General features: G+C 41.8%; 1 protein-coding gene and 1 long non-coding RNA gene across 4 annotated transcripts; both read left to right on the top strand.

Annotated features, from left to right (window-relative positions):
- The first annotated feature begins 4,903 nt into the window (after positions 1-4,903).
- LOC109177029 lies at positions 4,904-10,931 on the top strand. The gene is made up of 3 exons (XR_002053502.1): positions 4,904-4,914; positions 7,267-7,274; positions 10,784-10,931. It is a non-coding gene; the product is annotated as an uncharacterized LOC109177029 (long non-coding RNA).
- Positions 10,932-14,170: 3,239 nt separating this feature from the next.
- LOC109177010 lies at positions 14,171-27,031 on the top strand. Of its 3 annotated transcripts, XM_019326359.1 has the most exons (3): positions 14,171-14,175; positions 25,400-25,878; positions 26,920-27,031. In XM_019326359.1, the coding sequence occupies exons 2-3, from the start codon at positions 25,416-25,418 to the stop codon at positions 26,988-26,990; spliced, it is 534 nt and encodes a 177-aa protein (XP_019181904.1). In that variant the 5' UTR covers positions 14,171-14,175; positions 25,400-25,415; the 3' UTR covers positions 26,991-27,031. The 3 variants fall into 3 exon arrangements, 2 of the variants coding, with proteins under 2 accessions (XP_019181904.1, XP_019181900.1); XM_019326355.1 differs by lacking the exon at positions 26,920-27,031 and having other exon boundaries at positions 25,400-26,165; XR_002053496.1 differs by lacking the exons at positions 14,171-14,175; positions 25,400-25,878 and adding an exon at positions 26,541-26,631.
- The last annotated feature ends 289 nt before the right edge of the window (positions 27,032-27,320 follow it).

Genomic DNA, 27,320 nt, shown 5'->3' with positions numbered 1-27,320 from the left:
TTGGGGACCCGCGGGAAAGTGACTAGGAATAGTCAATTCCTTCGGGAAAGACCCCAAAAATGCACAGATTCATGTCCTGACAAGTCCCATGCCCTTGTGCACAATAAAAGGGACTTGGATACATAGGATGACCCATCGTACAATGTTCATTGATCCTTAAGCACAAGTTCTAGAGGTAGATATACATACATATATATATCTATGTTTTCTTGGTCTGGGTTTAAAGGGGTGTAACGAGTGCAAGGGCTAGGTTTCAAAGTCGAGGGGCGGATAGGGTTGATGTCTCAAGGTCGTAATACAGGAAGGAAGGTTGCCACCTTGTACGGGTTCGTTTGTAATGAGGGATCAAGAGCGAGGTTTGGAGTGATAGGACGGATTCTTTAACGAAATGGTACTTGATTGGCAAGGGGAGGGAAAGGGCTAAGGACTCTTGGCTTCGAGTGATTATGCCAGTTTGGGGCTTGGTTGTGGCGTGCAGTCGAACTGGTGATCCCTTTTCCTTGGCTTTGTTTGATTTTAAGATTTTCGTTTGATCTTCTCTTCCCGTGTCAAAGTCCCCTTCGTTTCTATGGCTTCCAGGGGAATTCTCGTGATGGTTTCCGTGCACGTTCCCTCGAATGTCCAGAAGTCTGGACCCAGTCGGTTTAGTGGGTCAAACCCCTAGGTCTTGACTCCTAATCCTTGCCGAGGGTTCTTAAGGGTAAGGGGGGTTTCGGGTTAGTCTTTCTTGTTCTATTGGGTTTCATCCCTTCCTTGGTGGATGAAATTCTTAGCAAGGATTTATGTCCTCCTCGAGGTTCGGCCTGTTGCACCTATTTGACGATGTTTTCTGTAGCGAGGGCCCCTGACACATTGAACGTATTTGTTTGCCCGCTCTTGTCAACGCATGGCGTTCTTCGGTGGCGTACGTACAGGCTATGGTTCCTCGTGAAGCCTTCACGGTTTTCGTGCAAGGGTGGGGTGATACGTATTTGTAACCTCCACCTACTTCGCCGATTCCTATCTAACAACTTATTTTAATATTGAATCAATGAATGTCGGTTCTTCACGCCCCTGGGCAGGGTAAGGGCCTTATGCTGCTCTACGGTTTTTAACAGGATTTCCAAACGGAGTGGGGATGTGAACTTAGAGTAAGGGCAATAACAATTTAGGGTTTCCGAGGGTTTGGTTTAAGCGCAACAAAGGGTGAGCAAGGTCATGACGGTTGCGAATTTGCTCTTAAGGTAATTAAGGATTCGGGGTGGGAGTTTTCAACAAATAGGGGTATCAAGATGCTGGGTTTCAGGGTGGATGATATTTTAAATTGGGGTGGTGGGGTCGCAAGGTGTCGCGATATACTTACCTTGCACCCAAGGATTCGACTAATGGTGTCGTTCCTTCGCTACTTTAATAGGTGTCCTAGTTCTCCTTCCTGTTTGTTGTAGCCGCAACCCGGGTTTGCCGAGATAAGGCAACTTGTCGGAAGGTGCATGTCATTTGTCTGACTCGGGGGTTATCGTGGTTACCCTAGGTTGGTGCGTATTGCAGTCCGTCCCTTTTAGCAGTCCTGACTGTAACGCCTATTCTTAGTAGTCATCCAAATCTTCCTTTTCTTTGGTCAGGGTCCTTGTCAAGTCTTTTGACGGGAGTTAGGACGAGGCGATTTATCGGGTAAGTGTACGTTACCCAGTTGTGGAAGTAAACTTATCTATTCGCACCCTTACCTGGTGTGGTAAGCGTAAGGGGAGGTTCCTTTAAGTTAGAGAGGGATGAAGTGAGGGGAGGTTATGTGTAGGTTTCACAATCTCACTGCGCGTCCTAAGATTCCTGGATCCTATGTTCCTAAGTACCTAGAGTTCAAGCCTATTGTCCTAAAGTCCGGTCTTAAGAGTCTTATCCTAGGGTCAAACTTAAGCTCTGATACCAACTGTAACACCCCAGATTTTCAAGACTTTTAAAACTTATAATAAAGGTAGAATCTTATTAAATCCCAAGATATAAATACAAGCGTTCGGGGTGCTATGCCACACCTGGGCTAGATAACCCAAGTGCACAGGCTAACTAACTAATATCCTCAAAGCGTAAATACGTAAACGTGGCACGCAGGCCAAAAGGGAAACTATCTACTTCTAAGTTCTAGCGCACTCCAGTGACTTAATCTCCTGTGCCTAAAAGCCAAATATATCTGTTCAGCGAGAGATGCTGGTAACCCACTCCAACGCGTTGAAATACAATACATATAGAGATATATATAGATATACGAAAACCATTTTGAGCATGAAGATATATCCTACGAACTCTAGCTTTAAAAACCGAGAATGACTCGACAGATAAGGCCAGACGCAAGCAACAGTTATAACGAGCATATGCAGTTCACAACACATAAGGCAGATAAGGCAAGGCATAAACAATGATCATAACCCAAAATGAACAATCCTAAATATAAATCCCATAGTTACATCCCTCAAGACACTCGTAATCACAACTCGTCCATGTCACAACAAATAACACACTTTGTTGGCGCCACAGGACCAATCGCATGCCCATACATGAGGGTCAGCGCATATAGCTCTGACACGGCCCCGCAGCACCCTGCCCCGTATCGCAACACGGAGGGGTTGATCGTAACCGACCGATGAACCGCAGCTCATCATAGTGTTTGATCGCAACCAAATAGTGGACCGCAGCCCAAGAGAATGTCATCTGACCGCAGCCAGGAAAAAGGACGAACCGCAGCTCGTATAGAAACGTTTGATCGCAACCAAACGGTGGACCGCAGCCCAAGAGTATCAATCTGACCGCAGCCAGCTTCTGAACCGCAGCTCAGGATAACCAATCCGATCGCAACCGAATTGGGGTAACACACACATAACACATAGCAAGCACATGCAACCCACATTACACATTAGGAAGGGGGAGAAAACGTATAACAAAACCTATGCGTGATCCTTCACATACTAAGAATGGTCCTAAGGGGTTCATACTTCTTCCACCTAGGTCAACGGGATACCAATTCAACTAGCATGCAATATAACAGACTCATAAACCTACGAACGGTACCCGAAACATCAAACTAGACATAGGCACGATAAACGGAGTCCGTTGGGACACCACGGGGAACGGGGAACGTCAAACGGGGAAGCCGGGGTCCCGGGTGGGACGAATTTCCCGTGGGTAGCCGGTGGGTGGGGGGCCACCCGCCGGCTGCCCGCCGGTTTTACTGTTCCGAGCAGCGGGTCGCCGGCGGGCAGCTGCCGGCCCGCCGACCACCCGCTGCCGGGCGGTGTTTCTCGGCACCGGGTAGGTGGCGGGTCCCCTACCCCCCACTGACTCTTTTCACACACTTTACGCCCCGGGAACCGTTGTGGAACCCGAAACCATGCTTAGACACTTTACAACGCAATTAACGACAACACGTAGACAATTAACGAATCGAATACAAGAAACGAACGGCACATAACCTATCATGCTTTTCGAAATATAATCAACACCCAAACATGCGATTTCCCCACTCGATAATCCAAGAATAAGATCATACGATACAACCTAGGGTTCTAATCACTTTTATATCAACAAGAATACGGTTCGTCTTCTAATTACAAGATTCGGTAAGAATAACACATAAACATCAAGAGCATTACACAATTATCAAGAACGACACATAGTCATCAAGAACTCTATATAATCATCAAGAATTCCTTAATCATCAAGAATCTCCCAATATCAAGATCATCAAGATCCCTCATGGAATCATCACATCAAACATGAATAATAATCATCATGTCTCGCCAATACGCAATAATATGGGGGAAACCCTAAGGGGGAATCATAGCTATGAAAATAGGTTTTGTTGAGACATGGGTTACCTCTTAGCCTTAATTAATTCCTTGGCTATGAAGGGTCTTTCTTTAAGCTTTCTTGCTTTCTTGATTTCTTCTAAGGGGATTCTTGGAGCACTTTGGGGTGGTGGAACGTTTATTGTGGTGGGGGTTCTAGGTGCCTCTTAAGTCCCCTATTTATATATTTAGGAGTCCTGGTTAGGAACTAATATTATAGGCTTGCTAATTCTATTCCTTTTGGAACTAAGGATTGGGTTCCAAAAGGATTGGGTTTAGGGATAAGGGTCCATGGTCCATAGTGGACCATATTAATTAATTAAAGGGATTCCTAATCGTAGTCTGAATAGTAAAAGGCCTACTTCCTTTATTCCTAATAGAAAACTAGGTCTAGGATTCCTAATTAGAATCTGAATAGTAAAGGGTTTACTTTCTTTATTCCTAATAGGCTTAGGACTCTTATTTAGGCAAGGGTCCACGGTTCATGGTGGACCTTTATTAATTAATTAAAGGAAACCTAACCGAATTAAATCATATTTAATTATTATTAACGGGATTAATTTAATAATTAATCCGGGATTGAAGGCCGTAACACGGGGTGTTACACTCTCCCCCCCTTACGAGAAGCTTCGTCCCCGAAGCTTGGAAATCATTGCAGGGTTAACGAGTCAAGAGAAGAACCGTGGTCCTATAGAGAAGGTATTCCACGGGGAAATTGTATACTTGCACGCCTATGTGTGTTGGGTTTTTGGGAGCGATTAGGTTTTATAGGGCTAAGAGAGTGGCTTTCAAACTTGAGGACACGGTGAATTCAGGAATTAGGATCAAGTTTTCGAGGTTGCAACTTAGGTTGTGAGGTTGCCACTTGTATGGAATCGTTAAAACATGGGATTGAGAATGGGGTCTGAAGGGTAGAAAGGGTTTTGAAATAAGGAAGTTACCTTGACCTGACGATGTACTCACATGGTTCACAGCCACGTTCAAAACACCCTTATGCCTGTAGCGTTTATGATTTCTTCTCCGAACAACCAGACTACTAGTCTGAACAGACGCATGGAGTTCGCCGGATTCACTACCGGCAGCACAGAACCACCAACTTGTTGCCCGTCCATCACTTGGCCAAGCCAAAACCGAGGAGACCTTGAAGATGCAATAACTTCACGTACTGCCAGTCTCAGTGTTATCCAACAAGACTGTCTCGCAGGTCCACATGCCATGGAGAACAATCATTAACCGGCAGAAGCGCACCGCTACCTGCAACGACGGCAACCCTGCCACCATCCATCTCTTTGTCCATCGCTTCCATAGGCCGGAAAATCTCCGTTTGCGCAAACAAACTAGGGGAGTCCGCCGGCAGCTGATCAGCGATCTGACCATCAGCCAAGGACCGCCGAGATGAGACGAGCCCAACTGTACCATGCAATCTTCGATCAACCGACTGGATTGCCGGCAAACAGGCCGCCGACGAAGATTGAGAAGTTTTGCGAGAAGTCTCCACCGCGGCAGGTCTCTGGATTTCCAATCGGTGATGGGCGCGAAGATGGATCGGTGTGCGGTTGAGGCGAAATGCTACTGGATCGAAGGCCGTCGATCTGGTCTGATCTGGATCGCCTACATCTTGGGATGGCTGAGGCGAACAATACGAACCAATGGCTTGGCCGGCGTTGGTGATGGAGGCTTTACCGGCGGCTCAGCCATTTCATGGAGGATCGGATGGCTTGGCTGGCGTTGGGGACGGGTTGAAAACGTCCGCCGCTGGACAGATCGACGAACGGAGGTCTCCGGATTCTCCGGGAGTCAATGTGCCGCTGCCGCTTTCCGCCGAACATCTCCCTCGTCTCCGGTCATGACCTGAAGAACGCTTAGCTCTTCAATGGCCTAACTGAATTCGGTGGGGGCGGCTACTCACTCTTCGCCGGATGTGTTCTGCTCATTTAATCATCATCGATCTTAAACTATTCATTCGTATATGGGTTTGAAGCCAAAACGTGATCGCAATTGGTTTGCCAAGGATGTAGAGCAAAGTACTGATAACGTGTTGTAATGCAGATTTGTCTGCAGGTCTTTAGCTCGCGAAAAACAGTAAAAACAGGAAAAAGAAAATAAAGAACAGAGGAAGAGATTTCTTATTCAATTTATCCATCTCTGTACATCACTACATCAATATATATAACAGCTATTACAAGATCATACCATAAATATAAAGCCGTTACCAATTATATCATTAATGATAGAATAATGTCCATAATTAGATTTTACAACAAAAATTAAGATTTTAATTTTTTTAATCCTTAATTTTCTTAAATTTAAATCAAATGTATATCAATTTCCACGATTAATTTCTAACCCATACATAAATGGTGATGTGCCATTTTTCAGTTGGTGGGTTTCCCAGAGGTTTTAGCATCACATCAAACTGTGGTTATTGAGCTGGATGTTGTGCTCCATTCACTAGTGGAAATTATGGAATTTCCGACCACTTGAAAGTGATCTTAAATCAAGTTGATATTAAAAAGTGGTCGGAAATAGCAATAAAGGTTTTTTCGGATACCAAAAGTGGTCGGAACAAGACTTTTGACTTGATTTAAGATCATTTTCAGGTGGTCGGAAATTTCATAATTTCCAGTAGTGATTTATACTTTCATAATAAGTAAGCTTTTATTTTTATTTTTATTTTTTCAAATGTGTTGTTAGCTTAATTAATTGGTGTGTACAATAGTTGGTGTTGTTGATATTTTAGAATATTATTATGTAATAGATGTACTGTTGTTTTAAAGTTGAATTGAAGACTGTTAATTGTGATAAATATACACAGAATCAGAGAACATACGATTTATTGTTCCCAAATTAAGGTTAAATACAGGGTTGTGCATCGGACAGGTTCGGGCGGTTCGGTTTTTGGAACCGCCCACCCGTCCGGATTTCGGGTTGGAAAAAACTACCCCAATCTGTTCGAATTTATTACAAAATCCTTTCGGATTTCCCCAGTTCAGATAGGGTCGGGTGGGGGTCGGTTTTCGGTTTCAATTCGGATTATACAACATACAAAAAAAAAAAAAAAAAAAAAACTGTTGAAAGTTGAAACTTAATAACTTAAAACTAAATTACCAAAGCTATTTACTATTTAGGCATTTAGCTACATATTGCAATTTGCAAATTGCAATTACAATTCACAAAAGTTCAAAGTTCAAACTGACCAAGTCCAACTGTCCAACTATGAACTGTGAAGTGTTCAAAAAGCAAAATTGAAGTTCACAAAATCAACAATTCTCAAATCAGCAATAAGCAAATTACACTATTACTGGTTTACACTTTACAACACTCAAGTACTCAACAATCAGCATTAGTCAGCAATCACCAATCAGCCGTCAGCATTCAACATTCATCCATTCCTCCTCTTCCTGCTCAATTATTAAACCATTAAAGGCTTAAAGCCAATAAAGACAAAGAGAACTACATGTCTACATATGACATATCAACTCAAGATAATAAATAATAATAATAATAATAATAATAATAATAATAATAATAATAATAATAATAAAAGGCTCAGATTGCTTTTTTTCATATCATTTTAGAGTTGCGGGCAAATTGCTTAATGAGTTTTGTCTCAGAGCAACATACCAAACACCCAAAGTCCTTTTAATTCAGACAAATGGTGAAAGCATCATCATAGCCATAATAAACACAAACTAAACAGAAAGGAGACTATGAGAGGAAGGGAAGTGATATACCAGAAATCCAGAATTCCAGAGAAGGCATAATACCAGAGATCTAACTGAGTAAGGACAGCAACATTTATAAAAAAGTTACCAAGCCACTTAGCAATTAGCAGTTCTGGAATCTTACCTGAGTTGCCTCAAAGAGTCCACACATTTAGCAATCAAACTAAACAGAAAGGAGTGTTATATAAACTAATAAATTATAAAAGTATTACAGCAATTGTTGGGAGTGTTCCAACAGTACTTTGTGAAGAACCGGCAGCTCCAGTGGACAATTCTGCACAAAAAGAAAAAACAAAAAAGAGTTTAAAAACTGTAATAATTAACAATTTATAAAGTTGAAACCTAGAAAGTTAGAAAATAAAAAGAGTACCCTTCTCTAATCTTTCAACATCATCCAAGTTTTCCTCAACAGAGATTGGATGATTGGGTGCCCTCAACCAATCTTGTGCACAGACTAGGGCTTCAACAATTTAGGAGTTAAGGAACTCCTAAAGGCATCTAATACCCTACCACTAGTACTGAATGCACTCTCAGAGGCAACAATTGAAATGGGAATAGCCAGCACATCCCTTGCCATTTTAGAGAGTATAGGAAATCTATCACTGTTAACCTTCCTCCATCTTAGCATATCAAAGTCCACATTTTCTTCATCTTCCACTAATTTTTCACTTAGATAAATTTGGAGTTCAGTTTCTTTACTCCTTCTACCAGTCTCCATTCTCTGTTTTTTTAGCTGGCTTTTCATTCTAGCCTAAGGTTTTCCAACTGAAGTTTGAGAACGGACAGGTTCAGATTGCATAGATTGCACAGTAGGGGATGCAGACTGCACATGGTAGGTGGCTATATAATCATTAAACAGCACAACCATAGAAGATTGAACCTTTTCAAAGCATGATTTTCCTTTATCATCACCATATAACTGGGCAAATTGGGCAGGCATGTACTCAATCTTATCCCTAGGATCCAAAATAGTGGCATAGAATATCAAGAAGTTCATTTTTTCAGGATCTCCCCAATATTTTTCAAATTTTTGTTTCATATGGGACCCCATTTCCTAAAAAAACAGACATAACACAGAAAAATAAAATCAAAGTCAAACACAATTCACAGATTCATACAAACACATTCACAAAATGTTTACAATTTACCTTTTCAGAGGTTGAAACAGAGTTAACCATGTCATCCAGCATGCAACCTAAGTCAGAAATCTCAGAAAAGAAAGTATTTGAAGTGACATAGAGAGAACCAGATATTCTTACAGTCATCTCATAGAAGCCTTTCATAAAATGGACTAAGCTTTGCACAGAAAGCCAATCCATAAAATTTGGAACAGAATCAGATAAGTCAGTAGTCATTGAGGAATCATTCTCATAAGCTTCAAAGGCCCTCTGGTATTGAAGGGCAGTGTTGAGCATCATGTATGTGTTGTTCCATCTTGTTGGAACATCAAGTTGTAATGCACATTTGGCTTTCACCCCATTAAGCACAGCAAGCTCTCTAAACTTATTGAGTCTTGCAGGAGAACTCCTCACCCATCTCACAACATCTCTAACTTTCTTAACAGAAGGACCTGCATATCTCAACCCATCCTGGACCACTAAGTTCAACACATGGGCTATGCACCTCATGTGCATATATTGAACCCTAACAGAAGACCCACCCCAAGACAGAAGTTTGTTCTTGAAAAACCCCAAAGCTGTGTCATTTGAAGAGGCATTATCAACAGTAACAGTGAAGACATTTTTTATCCCCCAATCAAGAAGACAACTCTCAAGGGCTTTGGCTATGTACTCTCCCTTATGAGAAGAAATTAGGACAAAGGAAATGATCTTTTTGTTAAGATTCCACTGATCATCAATGAAATGTGCAGTAATGCACATGTAATTTATCCTTTGGACAGAGGTCCATGTATCAGTGGTCAAGCTGACCCTTTGGGTGCTCACCCTAAACAACTTTTTTAGGCTTAGTCTCTCATCTAGGTAAATCTGGTAAATGTCTCTAGAAATGGTCCACCTAGAAGGGATTTGAAACCTAGGACAAGCAACTAATTAAAATGAATTTCCTAAAGCCATTTCCCTCAACAATCCTAAAGGGAAGTTCATCAACAATGATCATCTCACACAATGCCCTCCTAATAGCCTCTTGGTTGAAAACCCAAGTCCCTAAAACCCCCTCAGAAGCTTCTGTTCCAGAGGTATAAACATCATTAAAGGTGAGAAGAGACTACCTTGTATCCTTAGAATGAGGATTTTTGAGGCAGGCCACCATATGGTTTTTCAATGAGGAAGTGCCATGCTTTTTACTTTCACATTTATAAATTTTTGCACAATAAAGGCATTTTCCCTTAACTACTGGTTCCTTAGGATCACCTACAGGATCATGGATCTTTTCAAAATGATCTAGACTCCACCTCTTTCCTCTTCTTTGTAGGAACAACAGGAGGAGAAGGCATAGGATTTGTCTAAGGATTTCTCTCAGTACCTGGAGCTTCTACTCCATGCTCCTCTTCAATTGAGGTTGGAGGGTGTCCAGATGCACTGATGCTTTCCATCTATAAAGATGGGCATCAGTAAACAAATATATCCAAATAAAGCAGACAACCAAACAGATTTGAGATTACAAATCATAAACAGGTAACAGATTACAACATATTTTAGATTAAAGCTTCCACCATACATAGAAGTATTTAACATAGTCAAGCAGATTAGCAGATTACATATTACACTTCCACCATTAAATCCATAAATCAGATTTGCATTTTTCAAATCATCATCTACTCCATGCTCCTCTTCAGTTGAGGTTGGAGGGTGTCCAGATGCACTGATGCTTTCCATCTATAAAGATGGGCATCAGTAAACAAATATATCCAAATAAAGCAGACAACCAAACAGATTTGAGATTACAAATCATAAACAGGCAACAGATTACAACATATTTTAGATTAAAGCTTCCACCATACATAGAAGTATTTAACATAGTCAAGCAGATTAGCAGATTACATATTACACTTCCACCATTAAATCCATAAATCAGATTTGCATTTTTCAAATCATCATCTAAATGGAATTGCCCAAACCTTACTGCCTTAGGACTTAGGAGGTTTAGGGCTTTGTGCTCAACTGCTCATACAATCAACACAAATACACAATACAATTCAATCTCATAATTCATAAAATCCATAATCACATTAATCAAATTTAGGCTTCCACCACTACAATATGTAACATAATTACATATATACAGTTTGTACAAAGTTAAGGGTCCTATTACCATAAACATGAAACCATATATCAGGAATTTGACAAATTCATCATTTATATGGAAAGCCCCAAAAATTAGGGCTTAGTGAGCCAGTGACTCACTGACTCACGTACAAATTAGGGCTCACAAAGTCACAACTTCATCACAAATCGCAGAATAATGCAAATAATCAGAATATACAGAAACCCCACAAACTATCCAAGTATCAATCATAAATAACACAACTTACACAAGAACCCTAAAAAAACAGTATTAAAAACATGTTTTCGATTACTTGTTTTCTCCAATACTTTCCCAGAGAACTAGGTCTTCAACTTCACTCTTCAAGCAATCAACACAGCCACACAGGGACACTGGACGTCTGGACACAGGGGCTTCCACCAAGGCTTCGCTGGCTTGAGAGTTGAGGCTTCCACCACGGCTCAAGAGTAGGGCTGTGCAAAACGAGTGAACTACAGAACCCTCGAAGCCTTTGAGAGACTAAGACTAGTCGAGAAACTTAGAGTCTTAGAGAAGATAAGAGAGTGAAGAGTCTGCGTCTCTGAGACTCTGAGTCTCAGAGAGTGAGAGAGACAGAGAGTGAGAGAGAAGTAGAAGCTGCGCAGCTGAGAAATGAAGCCCTAAGCAAACCCTAGCGTGTATAAGGCATATATATATAATCCCCACACGACGTCGTATTATCCATATATATATATATATATATATATATATATATAGTTTTGGGTTTTCGGACGGATCAAGTTGCTTTTTAGCCAACCCTAACTGATTACATATTAAATCGGAAATTCCAAACAAAGGGCGTCGGGTTGCTATTCGGTTTTGGTTATCCGCTCCGAGAACAACGACGGGGCGCGGGTCGGACAGGTTGGACGGGTTATGCACAGCCCTAGTTAAATATACAATCTCAAAGGCTCCCCACGTCCCAGCCCGACAGAGCATCTTGATATTTGCTCTTATTAATATGTATTAGACCAATATTTTTGGATTTACTTAAAGTTTAATGATGTTTTTGAATTTGCTCTTGTGCATTCCAAGTGTGTTAAAGTTACATTGAAACATTAAGTAGAACTCAGACTGAAGCTTGAAAGAAAAAGAAGTAACCAAGAACTACATTAAAATCAACTGAAGTTTAATGTTCCAGTCTTTTAAACCATTTATTTCCTTTAACTGCCTCCCCCTCTCCTATTGCTTCATTCATGTCCCAATAGGGAAAAGAAAAAAAAGGATTTTCACTTTTGCAATCAGAAGCAACACTGTACTGAGATATCTGCCACTATATGAAGAAGGAGAAAGAGAGTACTTGCAGCAAATGCCAAACCACGTACAGACAGCCCAGCATAGTGTAATGCCCCTGGAAAATTAGTAGAGAAGAAGTAGAAGAACAGATTACAGTAGAGAGAAATATGGATAAAAGAAGAGAGAATTTTAGGGAAGAAATTGGATGTTCATTGATATAACCAAGCATACATGAAAATTCCATACATATTTATTATCACTTCCAGCTTCCATAACCATTACATCACCTTCCCATCTACCAGATCCTTGTCCCCAAGGATCAAAGTTAGGAAACTGCTGCACAACATGGTGGTAGTCCTCCCAAGTGGCTGCCTCCTCAATTAGTTTCCTTTGTAAACATTAGGAAAGTGTAACTCTAGAAGAGACGTTTGCATTATTGCTAAATAATCAAGCCAGAATTTACAAGAAACAAGGGGAAGGGAACTCCATAAAATCCTTTCCTATCTCTTCTGCATTCCTTATCCAAACGTTTCTTCCACCATAGGCAAACCAGTGCCTGCTACGACACCCCTCTTTTGCCCATTGAGGCGTGCTTTCACTCGGGAACATAACATTTTGGTTTAGTTGCCAAGATCTGTGAGCCTTTAGGTAATGCGCAACTGCTCCTATCCTCACAATCGCCTGATAAGGGCCATAAAATTTATTTTCTTATCTGCTTGCTGGTTTATCCTGTGTTGAGCCAATCTCAAATTAACCTTCAGTAATGCTAGTAAGGCGTCCCTTTCAACTAACCATTCATTTCCCTCAGCTCTCTGCCCATTCCCCCATTCCCTAAAGCCAAAATAGGTGGTTTGTAGCTATAGAGAGCTTGAAATGGAGTACATTGCAGAGATGAGTGGAGGTTGGTATTATACCAATATTCAACCATATCTAACAATTTATTGTAAGACTTTCCAATACAATATATATTATATATTATGGGTCTTACTTATATGGTGCATGTGGACTAGGCCGGTTAAGTAATTTGTTGGACTGGACATTTAGGTTTAAGTTTGTATTCCACCAATGTGCCTATATAAAACTTGTATTGATGGGATACAAGATACATGATTATTATATGGTACTCATACTGCTCAGAAAATACCAGTACACCATCTAGGATTCGGAGTCAAGTATGAGACAAAATGGCTAACCCTATTTTGCAGGTCTACCGTTCAAGAGGCAACACAACAGGATATCAACCATGGCTGGAGATCTACAGTGCTTCCGCTTCCACTATTACAAGTTAAGTTTCTCGTAGATTATATCTGTATATTTAAATCTCACATTTATCCCATGATGTAGGTTTTTGGAATACCATACATCTCAAATAAGTCTCAATACACCTATTTACTCTTTCAGTCTGGCCATCTCTTAGGAACATTTGTTATTAGATTTTGATGATACGAAATGATAGGAATTTTAGACCACAATTATTTTATTTTTTTAGACTTAGGATAATTTTGCTCAAACATTCGAACTAACTGAATGGTACCTTGAGTAGTAACGATTCTATCCACCCGAGAGTACAGTCTTAATAATAGATTTGAAGAGTAACCCGACTACCCGAGTGGTTGACTCTCGAATGGTCCGAGATAAAGATCAAAAGACTGAAGATTCGAAGAGTAGAAGATATCACGACCAAAAGTTTGCAAAGACCGAGAGGTGGAAGGGTCTACCTTTCAAAGTGTTGCAAGATAGAATGGTAACGACAATCATTCGTAACCAAAAGGTCACAAAGGTCAAAGAGTAAGAAGAACCAACCTTTCGAGGAGTAAAAAGGATTACCTCTTGCAATTACGATGGCTGCTGGCCTCCTCTCAAACTCACAAAAAAAAAAAAAAAACACAATTAATGAATCGGAGAGTATTGCAAAAAATATTCCTACATTAAGTTTAGATCATTCTAATCAGCTGTGTGAGAGCATCATTCATTTGAGTTAAACCTTCTTACCTCATCATCTTAAGCTTTGTTTTCTATTATTTAGGTGTTTTCAAGAGGACTATATTGTAAGACTTTCCTATATGGGCCTTAATTATGTAGTGCAAGTAGACTAGGCCCATTAAATAATTGGTTGGACTGGACATTAGGTTAAGTCTGTATTCTACCAATATGCCTACATAAAGTCTATATTGATTGGATACATGACATATTCATTATATAGCATAAATATATGGTACTCATACTGCTCAGAAAATACCAATACACCATCGAGGTTTCTGAGTCAAGTATGAGACAAAACGGCTAACACCCTGCAGGTCTACCGTTCAAGAGGCAACACAACAGGATATCAACCATGGCGGGGAGATCTACCGTGCTTCCGCTTCCGCTACTACGAGGTTAGGTTTCTCGTAGATTATACTATGTACAGTTACATCCTATTTAGATCTCACATTTGGTATCAGAGCCTTTATCAATCTCTGCCTGGTTGACTGTTTTGCCTAAAAACAATATTAATTTTTCAGAGTAAATACCAGCCAAGGTCCCTCGAGTTTAGTGGTTCTGCTACCTATAGTCCTAAACTTTCAAATCGACCATTCGTGATCCTCCGAGTTTCAAAATTGACCTGCGGTGGTCCTTCCGTTAAACTTTTCCGTCTCAAACCGTGAAATCTAAGGATATAATAGTCTTTTGACATTGTTTGTCCAATTATTCGCAGCCCCTGACTCACCGCCTGCCTCCGCCGTTGCATCACCAGCCTCCGGCGCCACCCCTGCTACCTTCCTCAAATTCTTCCCCCTTTTATAAACTTTCGATTGGTGGCGACTGCATATAGAGCAGTAAAAGGGAACCAACTCATACTCTAATCTTTGCCAGAATCCCTGAGTTCCTCCTTCCTCCGCCACAATTTCAATCCAAACCTTATCAATTAATGGTTTCAAAAAATTAATTTCTACCTTAGCCTTGGCTACGCTTGGTCTTCTTCGCCTCACCGTAGAAGAATCCAACGTCAACAATTTTCCCACCGGCGCACAAATCAGACAAATAATCTGAGCATCAAACAAATGATAAGGTAGCTTAGATAAAAGCATATATCCATATCACAGCTACTAGGAAGTCTCTTTGCGTATTCCAGTCTGGCACCCACCGGACAAATTAGACCAGCTTTCCCTCAATGACCACTTGATTCTTCGTCAAAATCTTCTTGCAATCAAGCTCCGGCGTAAACCGAATCAGAATATGCATTGCATCAATCGATCCTATGACCGCCGAGCTTGAGAGGAATTTTTCTTTCTTTGAAGTAATCATTTTTTCCTAATTCTTTTACTGATCTTATTTTCCTGTTTTTTATTTGTATGCCTTTTTTCAAGAATTCTTGAATACATCCATATGTGCTATTAATATTTTCTGGTTTGATGTTTAATTAACGTTTCAATTTAAGATTTCTTTTTCTAAATGATTTCAAGTTTATCTTGCAGAGTTGGATTTCTTCTCTTTTGTGCATATGTGTGAGAGAGAGATTAATATATAAAATTGGGCACTAATAAGTTGGACGAAAATTGAAGTGAAGATCCTCGTGCTCATAGTAGTTCTTATACAAACGCCGGAAGCCAAAGATGAGCTAGAGATCAAGTTTATATTGGTAGATCGATCAGACATAGGGCCTAAACGGATAAACAATGTTAAAAGACGTTTTTATCCTTATTTTTCACGGCCTAAACGGCTTAAAGTAACGGAAGGATCATAGCGGGTCGAATTCAAAAGTTAGAGGACCACGGATGGTCAATTTGAAAGTTTAGGACTAAACATGACGACACCACCATACTCGGAGGACCTCAGATGGTATTAACTCTAATTTTTCATATACATCAAGATTTTTGTATATGATTTTGGATTGCTAAAAATTATTATTATTATTAATTTTTTTTTTTTTGGCATTAAGAAATGTAATTTCGTTTTTTTTTTAATCTCGAAATTATTATTTTTTTCTCTGTCGGTCGTTGCTATGATGTTGCCATTTATTTTTTTGGACTACGAGCTGAACTTCTGTCGCCGATTATGGAAGACTACCGTCGCCGGATTTTTGGACGAAGCAGTGTCCACCGGCTTTGACGTTGCCGCTGTAGGCGGCAGAGGAACGACGGTCGACAGAAGTTATTAAAAATAAAATTTCTTCCCGGTCGTTTTGCATCGTTTGCCCTCCGGTCGCCATAAGATACGACGGCGAGCGCTAGTTCCGCTTCAGGAGATGTCGGCGAGGTGGCACGGCAAAGGCGGTACTGGTCGTCACTTCAGTTCGGCGATGGACGATTGGCCTCTCCTCTTCTGGGTGTCATCTCTATCTCTCCTCCTTCGCGCTCTCATCTCCGTAAGGCTGTCGACGAACTGTCGGTGGTGGAGCTGCTTTACCGGTGAAGCTCTGGATGAAGACGGACAACGTACCGGATGGCTGTCGGTGGTGGAGCTGGTTTACTGGCGAAGCTCTGGATGAAGACGGACGGTAGAGCTGGTTTACCGGCGAAGCTCTGGATGAAGACGGACGGCGTACCGGATGGCTTTACATGTAATTCTGGTTTACCGGCGTACCGGATAGCTGTCGGTGGTGGAGCTGCTTTACCGGCGAAGCTCTGGATGAAGATGGATAGCGTACCGGATGGCTGTCGATGGTTTACCGGCGAAGCTCTGGATGAAGACGGACGACGGTGGTGGAGCTGGTTTACCAGCGAAGCTCTGGATGAAGACGGACAGCGTACCGGATGGCTTTACATGTAATTTTGGTTTACCGACGAAGCTCTGGATGAAGAAGGACGACGGTGGTGGAGCTGGTTTACCAGCGAAGCTCTGGATGAAGACGGACGGGACGGTGGTGGAGCTGGTTTACCAGCGAAGCTCTGGATGAAGACGGACAGCGTACCGGATGGCTTTACATGTAATTTTGGTTTACCGACGAAGCTCTGGATGAAGACGGACGACGGTGGTGGAGCTGGTTTACCGGCGAAGCTCTGTGGTGGAGCTGGTTTACCGGCGAAGCTCTGGATGAAGACGGACGGCGTACCGGATGGCTTTACATGTAATTTTGGTTTACCGACGAAGCTCTGGATGAAGACGGACGGCGGTGGTGGAGCTGGTTTACCGGCGAAGCTCTGGATGAAGACGGACGGCATACCGGATGGCTTTACATGTATTTCTGGTTTACCGGCGAAGCTCTGGATGAAGACGGACGGCGGTGGTGGAGCTGGTTTACCGACGAAGCTCTGGATGAAGACGGACGGCTTTACATGTAATTCTGGTTTACCAGCGTACCTCTGTTTATAACTACTTTCTTAACCTACTGAAACACAAAGAGCCAATAACGCCTCCACTGAGGCTCGAACTCACAATCTCCCATATGGGAGTCCAACCCAGGTGCCATCTGTGCACAAGGTGCTTGGCAAGTATATTAGGATTTAATATTGCCATATTAATATTTACCTTAATTAATATAGTTAGGGGTCTACAAATATTGTAAATTATTTTTGGCAAATAATAAATTACATGGTAATTGCTTGTTTTGAAATAATAATGCCCTTTAATTATTCTTTAAATTTTTTGCATTAAAAATTTCAAATTGAGATCAGATTAATTATGACATTTTTTGTGATTGAATTATTGCCATTATTTGTTCAATTATAGTAATTCTTGTCGCAATTAAATTATTATTCAATTTTGAGCAAATATTAAGTATTGAATTTGCTATTTGAATTTTAATTTTATATTGAGAGTTACATTAAATTGCCTTAAGTAATTACAATTTTTTTAAGGATTTATGAGTTTATATATATATATATATATATATATATATATATATATATATATATATATATATATATATATATATATATATATGCAAAATCCAAGCATGCTAAGTAATTTTATAATTTTATTGTTATAATTATGCATTTAGAAAAGCATGTTTTAAGCATGGATTTAACATATTATTAATTCATAGTCTTTATATTAAATATCATTCAATTTTGGATCCTTAGGTCAATTTTGGATATTATGACCTATTAAAATAGCTTGTTTGGTTTCTCATTTAATTTTGGATATTATGACCACTCCAGGTTGCAAGACTTGCTCATTCTTTGGCGAAGGAAGCCTGTGAGATCATCACGCTGCATGGGAGGACCTTCGATGGATTCTGGAAATGGGTTACGTAGTTACCGCCGCAACAAGGGTGGGTAAAGCTTAACACGAATGGAGCAAAGAAAAACAGCACCGACATGGCTAGTGCAGGGGGGATAATCAGGGATGAAGGCGGTCTTTGGGTTAAGGGTTTTGCTATCAAGATTGGTACGTCGAATAGCTTCTCGGCTGAGCTGTGGGGCCTAAGGGAGGGTCTACGGCTTAGCCTGAGAATGGGGTTAGATAAAATCTGGGTAGATATGGATTCGGCGGCCACTATAGCGATCATGAACAAAGCGGAGCAGTCCGAGACCATGATAGCCTTAGTCAAAGACTGCCTCGACCTTGCTGCTATGTTTCATAACATCCGCTTCACCCACATCGAGGGGGAATGAAATAAATGTGCTAACTGGCTTGCGAACTGGGGCCAAACGATAGACTGGGGTATTATAGTCCTTGATCATGCACCGACTGGTTTAACCGATCTTCTGTCGGCTGACTTATGTAATACACCCTACACCCTATTCGGTCACTCAGGCGGTTCTGCTTAGAGGTTCCACAGCGGGCGGTTTATACAAGCTTCCCGTTTCCCAGTCTCAGTTTACTTTTCTCACGTCCCGTGCTACACCAGTTGTCTGGCACCGCAGGTTGGGCCATCCCCATGCGCATGTTCAGAATCAAGTCCTAAAGTTGTGTCCAGTAACACCAAATAAAACCATACCGGGCGGGTTGTGCACCTCATGTCAACTTGGCAAATCTTCAAGATTTCCCCTAAATAGAGTTTCGTTATCAAGTAGCAATGTGTTAGATTTAATTTACACGGATATATGGGGTCCGGCTCCTATAATCTCTACTAGTGGATTTCGTTATTTTCTGCTTTTCGTAGATGATTATTCCCGTTTTTGTTGGTTTTATCCCCTACGGGTAAAATCTGATATATATAAAAGTTTCAAGTCGTTTCGAGTCATGGTAGAACACCAGTTTTCGCGTTCTATCAAATTTGTTCAGTTTGACTTAGGCGGGGAATACCGCAAGTTACATCATACTTCCGAAAAATTGGGCATTGTTCATCACCAATCATGTGCGTATACGCACGAACCCAGCCGCGATTCTCCGGTGCGACGCGAGGTGCGGCGTCCTCTAGTTTGCCCCCTGAACGCCGCCTATCCCGTCACGAGTACCAACGACGAAGATCGCAGGGTCTCTGCTTCCACTGCGATGAACCCTGGTCTCCAGTGCACAACTGCCGCCATCTCTTTCTGTTGGTGATCGACGATGGCGCGGCTTCGGTGATCGACGAAGATGCGGCTCCTCTGCCTGGGGAAGACGCGTTCTTTCTCGATCACAACACGGGGAATCAGGTGATTTCCTTGCACGCAGTCTCGGGCACAGGGAGTGGGAATACTATGCGGGTGAATTTGTGTTTAAATGATGCTCCTATCACAGCCCTAATTGACTCTGGTAGCACACACAGCTTTGTGGTCTCTCGCACCGCAAATAAATTTGGCTTGGCCATTCGCGAGTATCCGTATTTACAAGTAGCAGTCGCCAATGGAGACCGGATTGCTGGGCTTGGCATTTGCGACGACGTCTCGCATCAAAAAGACAACCATTATTTCCCTGTTAATTTATTTGTCATTCCGTTAGTAGGCTTTGAAATTGTATTAATTAGGCGTAAATTGGTTGCACACGTTAGGTGCGATTCTTTGGAATTTTTCCGCACTTACCATGACGTTTACGTATGGCGGCCAGCCCGTGACGTGGCAAGGGGAACTCGTTCCCCCGGGCCATTTGCTTAATGTCGTACGGCCTCAAGATAGTATTAATAATGCTTTGGAGCACACTCTGACCGACTACTCTGATATTTTTCAGGAGCCTACAGCACTGCCACCTACTCGTCGGTGCAATCATCGCATTACATTGGTCACGGGCGCGGACCCGGTGGCCGTTCGGCCCTACCGCTACCCCCGGGCACAGAAGGACGAAATCAATGTCGTTCCATGTTGGAGCTAGGTATTATTTGGCTTAGTCATTCGCTATACTCTTCCCCGGTGTTGTTGGTGCTTAAACAGGATCGGTCATGGCGATTTTGCATTGACTACAGGGATTTAAACGCTAAAACTATAAAAGACAATTTCCCGATCCCCGTGATCGATGAACTTCTGGATGAATTGCATGGGTCACACTTCTTTACCAAATTGGACTTGCGGTCTAGATATCATCAAATCTGCATGCACCCGGGGGATGTTGAGAAAACAGCTTTCCGGACACATCATGGCCATTTTGAGTTCTTGGTGATGCCTTTTGGCCTCTAAAATGCGCCTTCCACATTCCAGGCTCTCATGAATGAGGTTTTTCACTCCGTAAGTTCGTTTTAGTTTTTTTTTACGATATTTTAATTTATAGCAGGTCTTGGGCGGAACACATCTCGCATGTCCGGACGGTGTTTGATCTTCTCCGGCGTCATCAATTGTTGGTCAAAAAATCAAAATGTTCTTTTGGCGTTAACAAAGTCTGTTACCTCGGCCACATTATCGACGCCGCTGGCGTTCTATGGACTCCAGCAAAGTCCAAACGGTCTTGGATTGGTCCCAACCACAATCTGTTCGAGGGCTGTGTGGTTTCCTTGGTCTAGCCGGATTCTATCGAAAGTTCATAAAGGACTTTGGCGTCATCGCAGCCCCGCTGACGTCACTTAAGCGACGACAGCTTTTCAGGCTCTAAAGGTCACACTTACCACGGCACCGGTGTTGCAACTTCCTGATTTTTTGAAATCTTTTGTGGTGGAATGCGATGCAACGGGGGTCGGGGAGGGTGCAGTTTTGCACCAAGATAACCACCCGGTGGCTTTCTTTAGTCGCAAGCTCGCCACTCGGCACCACAAACTGGCCTCGTATGAACAGGAGTTGATTGGGCTCTCTCAGGCGATTCGGCATTGGCGACACTATTTGTGGGGTCGTCATTTCACGGTCCGCACCGATCACTATAGCCTGAAGTTCTTGCTTCAAGAACGCCTCACCACGTCTCCACAGCACCATTGGATTAGTAAACTTCTGGGGTATGACTTCGACGTAGAATTCCGTGCCGGTCGACTAAATACTGTGGCCGATGCCTTGTCTCGGCGGGAAGAGGATGCCCTTTCCCTAATGGCCTTGTCCGCTCCGATTTCTCTGATTTTGGATTCTATTCGTCGCAAGCTCACCACCTCGGCAAGCGCTCAGGCCTTATTGGGAACGATTCGTGACGGAGCTGAAGGGCTCCAATGGTCCTTAGACGGTGACCTAATTCGCTACAAGGGTAAGTTATATATTCTTCTGAATTCTCCTCTAATACCTGTTATTATTGCAGGATTTCACGACAATTCAGACGAAGGAGCCTAGAAGACGATTTTTCGTGTGTCCCTGGAATTCTTTTGGACAGGAATGCGGAGAACCATTTGCAAGTTCGTGAGGAAGTGCCCTACATGTCAGCGTTGCAAATGGGAAAACCTCCAGCCGGTGGGCCTCCTCCAGCCTTTGCGTATTCCGTCACTTATCTGGAGCGACGTTTCGCTAGACTTCATTGAGGGCCTACCAAAAGTCCACGGCAAGTCGGTGATTCTCTCGGTCGTCGACCGTCTGTCCAAATACGCCCATTTCATTCCTCTAGACCACCCTTACACGGCGACCTCGGTTGCAGGCATGTTTTTTACACACATCGTCAAACTCCATGGCATCCCAGAGTCCATCGTTAGTGACAGAGACGTAACATTCACGAGTGCCTTCTGGAAGGAGTTGTTTCGATTCAGCGGGACTACTCTATCCTTTTCTTCTTCTTATCATCCGCAGACGGATGGACAAACGGAGGTCACCAACCACACAATTGCTATGTACCTACGCTGCCTGATAGGTGACTGCCCTAGGAAGTGGGTTTATTGCTTTCCCTGGGCCAAATACTGTTACAACACGGCATTCCACTCAGCTTTGCAGACTTCGCCCTTCCGCGTAGTTTACGGTCGCGACCCTCCCCGTCTATTGTCCTACGAACCGGGGGTGGCCAAACTTGAAGCAGTCGATGTCGTACTGCGCGACCGTGATACGTTTCTCGCCGTGGTTCGGGACCAACTTAAGGCTGCTCAGGTGCGTATGGCAAAGTTTTATAAACGCTCACACCGCGACGTTGTTTATGAAGTTGGGCAATGGGTTTGGCTTGGCCTACATCCCTATCGTCAGCTCTCAGTCAACCGTCGAGTGCTCCACAAGCTCTCGCCGAAATTCTTTGGTCCCTTTCGCATACTCAAGCGCGTAGGGTATGTGGCATACCAGCTCGACTTGCCTTCCTCCAGTCGAATTCACGACGTGTTCCATGTCTCCTTGTTGAAGCCCTTTCAGGGGGAACCGCCGGCAGTTGTCCCTGCGATGCCTCCGTTACGCAATGGTCGCATTCTGCTTCAACCCCAACTCAGCTGAACCGCAGCGTTAAAGAGGTCTTGGTCCATTGGCTTGGGCGTCGCTTTGGAGGATGCTTCTTGGGAGTCGTACGAGCGCTTTCAGTCGTTATTTCCGGACTTCAAGCTTGAGGACAAGCTTGTTGATTGGGAGGGGTGTGATGATGCATTCATAGGGAAGACTTACCACAGACGCAAACTACAACATAGCAACAAGAGGCAAGAAGAAGCAATCAGAAGCTAAGCATTTATATCAGTCATGTTTTCCTGTTTAATTTCTTTCAGTTTTAAAGTTTTTTAAAATTCCTAATTTTAAGGATATGTACGTTAAGTTAACTTTGGGTCTTAGGTATATATAGTTTTGGAAGTGCTGAAAATAAGGCATCGAAATTTGAATTTGGAAATTGTCTTATGACATTTGGGAGAGGAAGATCTCTAAAACTCTTCAATCTATTTCTGTTTTTTTCTTGTATCCTTAGCTGTCTTTACAACCATAGGGAAATCAAGAGCATCCGTTCCTTCGGCTCGCCCAGTGACGCGTTCACACATCCCCGAGCCCATAACAGCATTCTATCAACATTTCTGGAATGAAATAGGCCATGATGTGTCAACATTTGTGCTAGACTGCCTAAATAATCGTGAGCTTCCAGTAGGAATGAACGACGCATATATCACCTTGGTTCTTAAAAAGGGTACACCAATTATGATGAGTGATCTCCGGCCGATTGCATTGTGTAATGTCACATATAAAATCCTATCCAAAGTCCTGGCTAATCGAATGAAGATGATTTTAGAAGATGTTATATCGGCTTCTCAGAGTGCATTTATCCCGGGTCGCCTGATTACAGACAACGTTCTTATTGCCTCAGAAGTTGTCCACTTGAACCGTAAACGGGAAGGAAATATGGGCTGGTGTGCGCTAAAATTAGACATGGCGAAAGCGTACGACAAGATGGAATGGGGATTCCTTGAGCAAATTATGACACGTCTGGGCTTTGACAATTGGTGGATAGAGCTCATTATGTCTTGCGTGACAACAGTTAGATATAAGGTATCTGTTAATGGTAATCTCACAGATTCCATTATTCCAACCCGTGGCTTGAGGCAAGGAGACCTGCTGTGGCCCTAGTTGTTTATATTATGTGCTGAGGGTCTCTCTCATCTGATTTCGCAGGCTGTTATTAATAGACGGATATCTCTTTGTGTAGTAACAAGGGGACTCCAGGGGTTTCTCAACTCTTCTTTGCCAACGATAGTATTCTATTCTTTAAGGCATTGGAGCAAGAGGCGGTGACTTTAAAAGAATGTTTATTAGAGTATGAATGCATGTCCGGGCAAACTATAAATTTTGGCCTGGGAAGTCTTCTATTCATTTTAGCCGTAACACCAGTGAGATTGTAAGACAACTAGACAAGCAATTGTTGAGATTTTTAATGTTGGTTAGGTTTTCTGCTTTTGGGACATATATGGGGCTGCCGATGGGGATTGGTCGTAACAAAAGAGAAGTTTTTTCCTATATTGAAACTAAGCTGCAAAATCGGCTAAGTGGTTGGCGGAAAAAGATTTTGTCGAGGGCAGGTAAGGAGATTTTGATTAAAAGTGTTGCTCAAGCCATGCCTACATACACTATGAGCCTCTACTACTTGCCGACGACCTTTTGTAACCACCTTCAGCGTATGATGGACAAATACAGGTAAGTAGGCATTTGATGTTGGTATTCTTTGCCCCCCTATGTAAGTAACACCCTGAGACTATCAAGCATTTGTTTTGTGAAGCAAGCAATTAAAGGTATTTGATCGAAGTAGATGATATTTGGAGTACAGATGTCTGGGACGATTTAATGAGATGTTTTCAGGATGACAATATTGGAAGTCGAATATTGTTGACCACTCGGCAAAAAAATGTGGCTGAGTATGCTGATTCAGTAATAATTTTTGCCATACCTTGCGTTTTTTGGATTCAAATGAAAGTTGGAATCTTTTTCAGATCAAGGTGTGTAAGAGATCAATAACTTTACTGTCCCCTGAATTTGAAAAAATTGGTAGAGAGATAGTAGACAAGTGCAAAGGATTATCTCTTGCAATTATTGTGGTTGCTAGACTCCTCTCAAACTCCAATCAAACTATTCATGAATGGGAGCATATTGCAAAATGTGTCCCTGCTTTTTTGAGTTTAGATCATTCTAATCAGCAGGCTGAGAACATCATTGATTTGAGTTACACCTTCTGGCCTCATCACCTTAAACTTTGTTTTTTGTCATTTGGGTGTTTTCTAGAAGATGATGAGATTTCTTAACAGGAGATGGTTGATTTTTGGGTTCCGGAGGGGTTTCTAAAGGTTTTGAGGTCTGATGAGAGCTTGGAAGGTGTGGCAAGGAGGAACTTTCAAGATCTTGTGGATAGAAATCTTGTTCTATTGTGTGGAAAGAAACATGATATAGAATTATATCAAATGCATGATGTCTTGCGTGAATTGACTTTGAGAGAAGCCCAAAAATAAAATGTTTTATGTTTCAAGAAGGGTACAACTTTGAGGTGGAAGAGAAATCAATCAATAAACTCTTCCCATATATCTCAACCATGGAGCATCCAATCAAGAATTTGCATTTACAACAGTATAACTCCTACCTCCAACACTTCTTCACTGATTGATAGAATTGATTTTGACAGGACTTCAAGACAGTATGCACATTTTAAGTTTTTAAGGGCATTGGAAGTATTCAATGGGGTGATAAATGTCCATAATATTTTGGAGATTGTGAGTCTAGTGCATCTGAGATACTTATCTATTAGTAGTTGTGGGTTAAATATGCAGTCTCTGCCTTTGTTCATGTTGCGGAATCTACAGGAGCTACAAGTTCGTCATTATTCACCATGTGAACCCCTTGATATTTGGGGATTACCTCAATTAAGGAATCTCTATGTTGGTGGAATCTTTACACTAGTTCCTCAAAGATCGGTTCATCTTAATTTGAAGAGCATTAGAAGGTTGGATTATAGGAGTTGTACAAAGGTGTTGTTCCTGAGGATCCCAAATCTAAGGACATTGGAAGTTACTACTAATGATGAAACTAAATGCAAAGCTCCCAATTGGTTTGAAAGTCTTGTCTATTTATATAAAGTTGAAACACTAAGGGTTGATGATGTCGTACTTCCCGAGTTTAGAACTATTTATTCTATGGGGATGCTAAGCCTGGAGAATTTTTTGCCAAATCTTAAGGAGTTAAGATTCTTTCTTACAAATTTAAAATGGAAGGATATGGATGTTGTTGGTGAGTTGTCTAAGCTTGAGTACCTCGAATTGGATATAGATGCTGTTAAGGATAAAAAATGGAAACCCAAAGATGGAGGATTTCGTCGATTAAAGTTCTTGAACATATATGAGAGTCCTCTACAATATTGGGAAGCCACTAGTAATCATTTCCAGTCCTTGAAAATCTAGTCCTTCGTGGCATAGCTTTGAAAGAAATTCCTAGTGGTTTTGCAGAAATAACTACACTCAAATCAATCAAATTAATATTTTGTTCAGAGTCACTTATATCATCTGCTGAGCGTATTCGAAAAGAGCAGCAGGAGTATGGAAATGACACATTAGTTGTTGATATTTAAGGTCAAAATTTCTATATCTACCTTTGCTTTTTAAAAAAAAAATATTAAATTAAGATTTATTTTTGAATCCTTATTTTTCATCATTTTAATCCAAATTTATATCAATTTCAGTTATTAATTTCTAAACCATATTCAAATGGTACGTTGCCCAGAGATTTTACCAACGCATCAAACTGTAAGTGTATTCACAATAGAACGATACAAGAGTACAAATAGACTATACACATATACAATACCCTTTATACTTTCATAATGAGTAAGTTTTCTCTTTCTTTTATTTTTTTTTATTTTTTTTTTCTGGCCCACTGGTTATTTAAGGTGAGAGAGTAGGGTGCGCATTGGACAGTCGGGTGGGGCTTCTTGGAGTGCATGCTTTGAAAGCTAGGTTTGAGGAAGATTGGGTGAGGTTGATTACGGTATGTAACTCAACCATAAAATATAATGTGCTAGTAAATGGTATCGTGAGAGGGCAGGTTACTCTTACGAGGGGACCCATTGTCACAATATTTGTTCATAATAAGTGTGGAGGGTCTCTCACTTCTGTTTAAGGAAGCGAAGAGGGACGTGCAGCACATCCATGGGGTGAGGGTTGCGCATGGGGCTCCTCCGGTGTTGGATAAGTGTCAATTGTACACATTTTGTGCTTAATTTGCACCATTTATTGCATTGCATAAGGCTTATTAGTATTATTTATCTTCTTTTAGGTGTTTTTATCTACAATGGTAAGGGAAGTGAAGAAAATGGAGATTTTTGGATGATTTGCAGCACTAATTAAGGAGCCCTTTTTTAGATGATCGAGAGTATCATTGAATAATCAAGAAGAAAGATCAGAAGGATCACGTTTAAGTGAGCCAAGACAGGTGATGTCTCTATATAATGTCACATGGGCATCGACATGCCTGTGTAGGGGCCGTTCTTGGGCACATACATCGCACGGGTGCGAGAAAGCCCGTATGTACACGGGTGCCCACACGCTCGTGCCATTGCCTGTGTAACAGTCCCAATCTTGCGTATTAAGCTGTCTTTCATTTTGTTCAGATCTATATTTGGAGGGAGAGAGAGAGAACTTTTTCCTAATTTTCCAGATAGCTTTCTAACTTAGATT

This window comes from Ipomoea nil, unplaced genomic scaffold, assembly GCF_001879475.1.
Source record: "Ipomoea nil cultivar Tokyo-kokei standard unplaced genomic scaffold, Asagao_1.1 scaffold0176, whole genome shotgun sequence".
In the NCBI taxonomy this organism is placed as follows: domain Eukaryota; kingdom Viridiplantae; phylum Streptophyta; class Magnoliopsida; order Solanales; family Convolvulaceae; genus Ipomoea; species Ipomoea nil.
Note: the sequence above shows the minus strand (reverse complement) of the source record. Positions and strands in the feature narration are given on the sequence as shown.

Coding starts and splice junctions, on each gene's coding strand:
- LOC109177010 (XM_019326355.1), top strand. CDS start 25,416: ATGCAGTCTCTGCCTTTGTTCATGTTGCGGAATCTACAGGAGCTACAA.